The sequence below is a fragment of the Hakea prostrata genome, chromosome 6, assembly GCF_041222555.1.
Source record: "Hakea prostrata isolate BN-2017 chromosome 6, UWA_Hpros_2, whole genome shotgun sequence".
NCBI classification, from domain to species: domain Eukaryota; kingdom Viridiplantae; phylum Streptophyta; class Magnoliopsida; order Proteales; family Proteaceae; genus Hakea; species Hakea prostrata.
The window spans coordinates 28,724,740-28,734,005 of NC_142605.1; the positions used below are offsets into that span (position 1 = coordinate 28,724,740).

General features: G+C 40.3%; 1 protein-coding gene across 1 annotated transcript; it reads left to right on the plus strand.

Annotated features, from left to right (window-relative positions):
• Positions 1-862: 862 nt before the first annotated feature.
• LOC149013106 (histone-lysine N-methyltransferase, H3 lysine-9 specific SUVH6-like) lies at positions 863-3,319 on the plus strand. The gene has a single exon (XM_089157705.1). It carries the CDS (start codon positions 863-865, stop codon positions 3,317-3,319), a length of 2,457 nt encoding a protein of 818 aa, XP_089013831.1.
• The last annotated feature ends 5,947 nt before the right edge of the window (positions 3,320-9,266 follow it).

Consider the following 9,266-nt stretch of genomic DNA (forward strand, 5'->3'; position numbering starts at 1 on the left):
TTTATACCAATATGCATGCATGCTACTACAATTAACAAATGAATTTTCAAGCTTTTAGTGTAATATTTGAAATCTCACCAAAATCTGAAAATTTTCGATTTCAGTGGGAATTTTGTTTCTTCTTGTTTCTTCTAGTACCAAGATGCCTAGTTTTGCCAGAATGTAATACCTTGGTTCTAACCCAAAATCAGATCAATGGTGGGGATATTATGGATTTATGGGTTAGGGTTTAGATTCACAAAACCTTGTTTTTGGCTCCCGCTGGGTTATTTGGGCTTCATACAGTGAATTTGATTCTTAGTGGGGGAGTGTTTTGTAACTTTTGAAAGTGTTTTAACCTAAATGATTTAATTACCAAACTGCTCCTATTCTTAGCCATTGGATCGAGGTGGTGACATGTGTCAGATCCTTGAACCTGTGCTGAAGATACCTGCACGGCTGTGAATAAAAATCTTGAACAGGGGGGGGGGTAGCTGACTACCTCTTTCTCTTTTTATGAGTTCCTTGGCTTTGAATTTAACTGACTAGCTGTGTCTTTCTCTTCACTGTTTTCTCTTGTTCTTTTTAATCTCCCTAAATGTGCCATCATAAGTCATTTTCTTTCTCTTGATCTGTTCCAGTTGCAACGTCAGCCGTGCCCCTTTTATCGGATCGGAAGGTCGAAGTGGAAAATTGGTTTTCAGCTTTTAACTTAAAACCAGATTGCATATTGGTATGGTCTGAAGTCTTTCTTTTCTGAAGCCTTATTTTAGAGGGGCGCTCTATGATCAACTCTACCTCCCTCTAATGGCTTAACTAGATCAATATGACCCATTTGTTGGATAAGTGGAATTGAGAACACTGAGAATTAGTATCAGGAGTGATGATCAATATCAGTGAAACTACTGAATTATCAAGCAAACGCTTATTGGGTAATAGTATGGCTGATGTTTTAGTTAAGCATAAACGCCGTAAGGTACCTGTACGTCGGGAGTTTCCAAAGGGGTGCGGACGATTCTTACAAAGCACTGGACCGGAAGAAACTGCTATTGCCAACGGTGGTGTTGAGATTGGGATGAACAGTGTGACTGCTGAAGGATCCTCCTGTACCAAGTTGCCACTAATATTTACTCCTGAACCATTAGATATTTTAATGAATGCTGAGTCATCTAATTCTGTAGAAGCTTTGAAACATAAGAGTGCAAAATCGCCAGAAGATTTGGACAGGGTAATTTCTACCAACACAGTAAAAGATGATGAACCATTGGTGAATGCTTTTGTACCGCAGACTTTGAAGCCATTTGAGACTTCACATCAGGTGGAATCACTCGAAACACTGAAAAGCAGAGCCCAGATACCAGCATTGTTGCCTAAGGTAGAACTGCCTGGCATGCCAAGTGGTGTAAACCAACCCCAAACCCTGAATATGAGTATGGATAATGAAAGTCCCCAGGGGAATTCCAAGGAGATAGTTAGGGATACAAAAGCACATGAGCTAGCTGTTGAGGATGAAGAGAATCTCACCTGGGAAGACGTGCCTTCTGAGGAGAAATTCAAGGAAGAAAAATCAGAAGAGTTGGATACAAGCCTGGCAACGTGTGGTGTTCAATTATCTAGGGACACATGCATCCATGAGAAAGTGAAGGAGACTGACTTGTCTGAGGATATGATTAGTCATATAAAATCACAAGACCTTGCTGTTGTCAATGAAGGATTTGCTGTTAGGAAAGACATGCCTGCTGAGGAGATCGGCAGGGATAAAAAATCAGAAGAGTCGGATCTTGGTCTGATTGCATTTAGTGTTCAACCTTCCAATGATATATTTATCCGTGAGAAAGTGAAGGGGACTTTACATATGTTCCAAGAGATCTGTAAGGAATTGTTACATGACCAGAGAGAGAATAGAGAAGACAGAAAATTTAAGCCAGTATCTACAATAGCTGCAGATCGTCTCAAGAAGGAAAAAAAATGGATCAATTCTGGGAAGCCAATCTTTGGATCCATTGCTGGGGTTGAAGTTGGTGATGAATTTAATTTTAGGGTGGAGCTTGCTATTGTTGGTCTTCATCGGACCTTCCAGAGTGGTATTGATTACACAAATGTGGATGGAAAACTTCTTGCCATAAGTGTCGTAGCGACAGGGCGTTACGATGCAGATGAACTGGACAAGTCTGATGTATTGGTATATTCCGGTGAAGGAGGAAAGCCAATGAGTGGACATAAGCAAGCTAAAGACCAGAAGCTTGAGCGAGGAAACCTCTCATTGAAGAACAGTATGGATGCAGGATCTGTTGTTAGGGTTATCCGGGGATTTAAACAAGCAAAGGGCCGTCATCACTTGAATGCTAGTACTAAATCATCTACGAAGTACATTTATGATGGATTGTACTTGGTGGAGAAATACTGGCAGGATATGGGCCTTTATGGTGCTTCTATATTTAAATTTCAGTTGAGAAGGATTCCAGGACAGCCTGAAGTTGGTTGGACAGAATTGAATAAGTTAAAAAGATCTATGCAGTATGAAGATACTTGTGTGTCAGACATTTCTCAAGGGAAAGAGAAAATATTGATCCGTGCTGTGAACAATGTAGACGACGAAAAACCTCCTCCATTCATATACACAACCAAGATGATATATTCCAAATGGTTCAATCCTGCTTCTCATAGAGGTTGTGATTGTACAGATGGATGCTTGGATCCTAAGAGATGTTTATGTGCAATGAAGAACGGTGGTGAGGTCCCATTCAACAATGATGGAGACTTATTAGAAATTAAACCCCTCATTTATGAGTGTGGTCCTTCTTGCAAGTGCTGTACTTCTTGTTCTAATAGAGTTAGTCAGCGTGGCATCAAATTTCCACTTGAGATCTTCAAAACCATATCAAGGGGTTGGGGTGTCCGATCCCGAACTTCTATTCCATGTGGTAGTTTCATATGTGAGTATGTTGGGGAGCTCCTCCAGGAGAAAGATGCTGAAGAAAGAAACAAGGATGACTATCTATTTGACATTGGACGTAACTATGATGGGTTAGATTTAACAAGTTCTTGTGAAATTATGGGTGATGTGGGTTATACCATTGATGCTGCATCTTATGGCAATATCGGGAGGTTCATCAACCATAGCTGTTCTCCTAACCTCTATGCCCAAAGTGTTCTCTATGATCATGATGATGATAGAATTCCTCACATAATGCTTTTCGCTACTGAGGACATCCCTGCCTTACAAGAGCTAACTTATGACTATAACTACCAGATAGATCAAGTTTGTGATGCCAAAGGCAATATCAAGAGGAAGAGTTGCTATTGTGGTTCTTCAAGTTGTATTGGAAGGTTGTATTGATGTTTTGAGAGAAGAGTATAGCCACCGTAAAGAATGTTTGTAAGGAACCAACAGGGCTTGGATGGGGGTGAGCTTTTCAAAACCTTATTCCTACTGGGTGAGGTTGGGTGATTTAACCTTTTCACAGAACTTGCAGGTGCTGCTGGTCAAAATTTCGAGGATCTCTTCCATTTTTTGCCCTTCTACCTTTTTCAACCTCTTTTTCACTAAAAAATCATCACTCCTTTTATCTTCCTTCACCATGTTTGCTGCTTACTCCGTGGTTATAGTCCTTATCTTTGGATATCCATCAAGATCATCACACCCAGTTATGTTAGTTCAGCCATCATCATCAGGTTACAATCCATGGCTTGTTGAGACATTGCCTAGGTTGGGATATCTAACTTATGTTGACAAGGCCACCTATAGAAGGACAATGACAGACTTCCTAGAGAAGCATAAACATACCGTGACATGACCTACTTTTGTTCAATATCTAGAGTACTTTGTGTCTCAAGGGATGGATCCACCCAGATACTTAACTTGGAACCAAAGCTTGAGATTTTATTTTGGGGTATTGTATTTGTAATTTTGTATCAAAAATTTATTTATGCAATACAATTTGTTCAAATTTACAAAGTTTATATTTCTCAAAACCTCTCGTGTATACTAACATTAATGATAACTTTCATCAGTTTTTTCCTCTTCCTTTTTTCCAGCAAATACCTATGTCATTGTGTTCTTTATGCTTTAAATAGGTAAGATATGACATGAAACTAAAAACCTCGGTTGTGATACCAAAGCTACGTAGGAAAATTACTAGGTTGAAACCGGCCTCGAAACCGAGATTTCGAACCTTGTTAGGAAATAGTGTCCTTTAAACTAGACTACCTTTCACTAAGGAACAATTTCATTCCTGCTGCGAATGTAATTAAGCCAAGCCACCATTTCCTTAGGAGCATCAAATATTATTGGAATTAAGGTCGTATGACCAATCAGTTTAGGTCTCCTGATATCTCTTACAACTCCACTGTCATAGGCAGTCTCGTCTCCCATCCCTCAGGTTGTCTTACACGATCTTTTTTTTTTGGATTAGTAAATAATATATTAAAAGCAGCAAGCAACACAACAAGAGAAGAAACCAAGAAAACAAAGGAGCAGAATGGGGGGAGAGGGAGCACAAGCTCAAGGGAGGAAGAAAGTGCAACTCAGAAACTAACAATTAACCTATTTCTGGGGTTGTCAGCAACTGGGGGGTGGGGAAGAGATAGCAATCTAAAAGTCCATCTTCTAAGGTTGCGCTCCCACCAGATGTGATGGATGGAGGCACCAAAGACAAGCTTGCCTAGGCGATCGCAAATGAAGTGACCGGCAAAATTCCTCAAGATCTAAGCCCAATCATGAACAAACCCATGTGAGCGTCTCGAGGTGGGCCAAATGGATGCAAGGGCGTCCCAAAGGGGAAGGGATAAAGGGCAGGCAAAAAAAAAGATGTTCAATGTCTTCTAAACCACTCCAACAAAGGGTGCAGCTAGGGTTGGCAGAGATATGGCGGCTAATGAGGAATGATTGGGTAGGGAGAACATGGTTGAGGACTCTCCCTAGGGTGAGGGTATGATGGGGGATGTGACCTTTGAACCAAACCAAATGGGACCAGGGGATTGGGGGATAAGGGGAGCGGAGAAGGTTCCAGGCAGAGGATGTGGTAAAGGATTTGGAGGGTGATGGAGACCAAATGGTGGTATCTCGGGATAGGTTATGGATAGGGGGAGAGCATTCCAAACATGTGTGAGGCTAGGGTGCGAGAGAGGGGACCAAGCCTCGTTGGAGATGAATATGTCAAGGGTGGTAGACTTAGGAATGCGAGTCTTATAGACGGTGCGGGGGCCAAGAAGGGTGAAGAGAATGCCCAACGAATGCCAGGGTCTAGCCAGAAAAGGGTGGAGGATCCATGCGAGATTTGACAGAGATGGCGGAAAGAGCACGGGGACGAAGGAGGAGGATCTTCCTCCAGATCCAAGAAGGATTAAAGGGGCAAGAAGCCGTCTAATTGGAGTAATGTTTGAGAAGGTAAGAATAGACCCAGGAAACCCAAATAGAGTCATGATGATCTTAAGGAGGCAAGCCAAGTTAATGTTGAGAATGCGATGGATGCCCAGGCCACCCTCAGATTTGGGCTAGCTAGCAGACTGCAACCCAAGAGATGGGATGAAGGAATCTGGAGGCTTCTTGAACTTTCCAAAGGAAAGCACAAAAGAGGTACTCCATGGACTGGATAATGGATTTGGGGATAGAAAAGATACCACTCCAATAAAGGTAAGAAGATTGGAGGACAGATTGAATAAGCACCACTCTCCCAGCAAAGGATAAAAGCTTTCCTTTCCAAAGTTGGGACAGATTGAATAAGCACCACTCTCCCAGCAAAGGATAAAAGCTTTCCTTTCCAAAGTTGCAGCTTTTTTCTGATGTGATCTAGCATAAGGGAGCAATGGTGACGAGTGAGCCTACCGGGGATGAGAGGGAGGCCGAGGTAGGTTACAGGGAAGAAGCCAGGACTAAACCCTAAGAGCTGCAGGAGAGAAAGCTCTGGGTGGTTAGTACCTTCCAAATATACATTCAATAATACTCCACATGGGTGGGAATTACTTTACTAGGACCACGTAGATAAAACACTCCTAATACGCATCACCATTAAAATCTCCATTCTTGGCTTGAAATTTAGCATTTTCTTCCTAGTCCAGGATGAGTTGTAAACAGAGCTGGCCATCAAACTGGAGTCCTTTGACCAAGTATATAGAATAGATCCACCTCGAGTTCTTTTCTGCAGCTACCTTGCAAATTAATTTAATACAAGCAGCGTCAAACTGCCCAACTGCCTTCCTTCCTCAGTTGGTGTACTGGTGTTTGGTGCCCAACTGATCAATGTAGAAAGGAAAATATAACTTCTTCATATTGGTTGAGCCTTGTAGAGTTTTAGCCAGCTACTAGTTTGGATAAACTTGGGGATCTCCATATTTCAATTACTCAGCACACCATCTAATGGCTTTGTTCATTTAATTTTATCCATCAAATTAGCATATTAACCTGCTGTGAGCTTTGGCAAAATTATTATTAGTATTAGAATAGATATGGTCCATATGGACAATTTAGGCTGGCCAGTATTACTCATTGTATTTGTGATCTTAATCAAGATTGACCTGTTGATCTATGCACCTAATGGAGTGCTTTTTTGGTTTGAAACTTGTCAGTTTGGTATGACCTCTGCAGTATGACTCAAGGTTTGGCATCCATCTGTGCGCTGTAGCAAGTTACTAGATTCCAAGAAGGATGCGGGTTTGCTGTTACATGGCAGAAATCATACTGCTGAAGGCATAGAGCTAATTTTAACTATATGAAAAGCAAGATACTATCATCTCTCCATATTTTTCGCAAATGGTGAACCAACTCAAATTTTTTGCCTTTTCAGGCATTGGACTAAAGATCTCTGTTAGAATTAGTGGAAGGGCAAAATGGGTCAGATGGGGCCCATCGGGGATTAGTGTTAACCATGGTGGGAGATCTCGCGAGATCTCGCGAGATATCTTGCCTTTTTAGAAAGGCGAGACGAGATCTCTGGCGAGATCTGCGAGATTGCAGATCTCGCTCGAGATCTCGCTCGAGATCTCGCCCATCTCGCGAGATCTCGCCAATATCTCGGCGAGATCTCGCCAACGGGACTTTTTTGGCTGCTTTAGGGGCTTTTTAAAGCCCCTATCTCGCTCGAGAGAGGCATCTCTCGCCTCTCTCGAGCCTCTAACTCGCTGGAAGCCCATATTTGGCCGGAAAACTTCATTTTTGGCCGGAATTTGTTGGGGATTCAACATAGCAACATCATCAACTCATCTACAACAACAAATTGAAGCATATTTGTAGTGATTCAAGCATATTTTAAGGGATCTTCAAGAAATGTAAGATTTTCCCCCAAATTTGATTTTTTTCAAATACAAGGTTCTACAATGATTGTATGAGTGTGATATAAATATATGTTGATGTTCAAGCTTAGATCTACACTTTCATGGAAAAAATTTTAATTTTCTGTTATTAATTTTTTTTTGAATTTTCGTATTTAAAAAATATATTATCTAAAAAATTAAAATTAAAGATTATAAATAAATACTTATGATATGAATGTGATTATTATTTATGTTAAACTACATTTAGAGGGCTACAATCTCATGTATTAATATTTTGATTATCATGCTTGCTGTATTTTTTTTATTTAAATAATTAAATAAAATAATTATGAAAAATAATATTTTATTAAAAAATTATCTGTTTTTTTTTTTTTAATGATGCTTATATTATGTAGTTTATTTTAAAAATACAAACATGTCTTATTGAGCATTGTATATATGTTATCTTAGAACAAAGTGTGTGTTTTGTTGTTTTATAAATTATTTTTACATAAAATAATTATAAAAAATAATATGTTATTAAAAATTTATCTTTTTTTTTTTAAAATGATGCTCATATTATGTAGTTTATTTTAAAAATACTAACATGTTTGTTTGAGCAGTGTATATATGTTATCTTAGAACAAAGTGTGTGTTTTGTTGTTTTATAAATTGTTTTTACATGTTTTTATGTATCTAAAAATTATTCTAATGATTATTTGGGAATATTCATGATTCATGTATGTATTTTAGACTTTCAGTGCTGTACATTTGAATCTTAAATGGCAACTAGTGGGAGTGGCGGCACTGGTAGTGGGACTCAGGACATTGCTTGGCAACATGGGGATCCACTGACTGGCGACAAGAAGAAATCCCGATGCAAGTATTGCCTCAAGACTTTGAATTCTGGTGGTTCTACCAGATTAAAGCAACATTTGGCTGGTGGTTATAAAGATGTTGCCAAGTGTCCCAGGGTTCCTTATGAAGTCCAAAAAACAATTGCAGCAACTTTAAGGGGAGGGAAACAAAAAAAGGAAGAGATGGCACAAAAGCAAAGGGAATTTGATGATATAGTGCTATCTAGACCTACTCTTGATGTTGATGAGGAATCAAGCGATGATGAAGAGAGGAGGAGGGTTATGGGTGTTGAGTCACGAGCCGAATGGAGACAGATGAAGGCTGCAATGGAAGCAAGCAGACAGTCCTTACATGCTGATAGTGTGAGGCAATATGAACAAACAAGGGGAGCAGGTGGTTCGGGGTCAGGGGCATCCATGCCACCTAGACATAGTTTTCAGGGAACTGAGACTGAGAGGACCGAAAGGAGGAGGAGGAAGACTACACATTATGATTCCACATTTGACCAAGACCCCTCCCTCTTCAACCAACAAGACATCTATCAAAGAAGCATTCCCTATATGTTTGTTGGAGGTAGAGAAGGCAGTAGGGAGGAGGAAGCTAGGTTATCAATCAGCAAATTCATGCTCTATAACAACATTGCACCCAATGTAGCCAAAACACCATACTATCAGGGGATGATCAATGCAGTTGCTAGGGCAGGTGTTGGGGTTAAAGGCCCAACAACTTGGGAAGTAATGAATAAATATTTACCCAAGGTAAAGCAGGAGGTGGATGAATACATTGAATCATTAAAAGAACAATGGAGTACATATGGTGTTACTGTGATGGCTGATGGATGGACTGGTCTTACTAGACAGTCCATCATTAATTTCATGGTGAGCTGCAATGGAAAGACATCCTTCCTCAAGTCAGTGGATGCCTCAGATAAGATCAAAGATGCTGACTACCTTTACAAGCTTCTTAGGGAGGTGGTACTCGAGGTAGGGCCAAAGAATGTGGTCCAAATTGTCACAGATAATGGTGCAAACTTCAAAAAAGCTGGTGAAATGTTGATGAGGAAGAAGAGCAGCAGGATCCACCTCTTTTGGACACCATGTGCTGCTCATTCGATTGATCTTATGTTGAAGGACTTGGGGAAAAGAAAGTCAATCAGTACTGTGGTTGAGAGGGCTAGA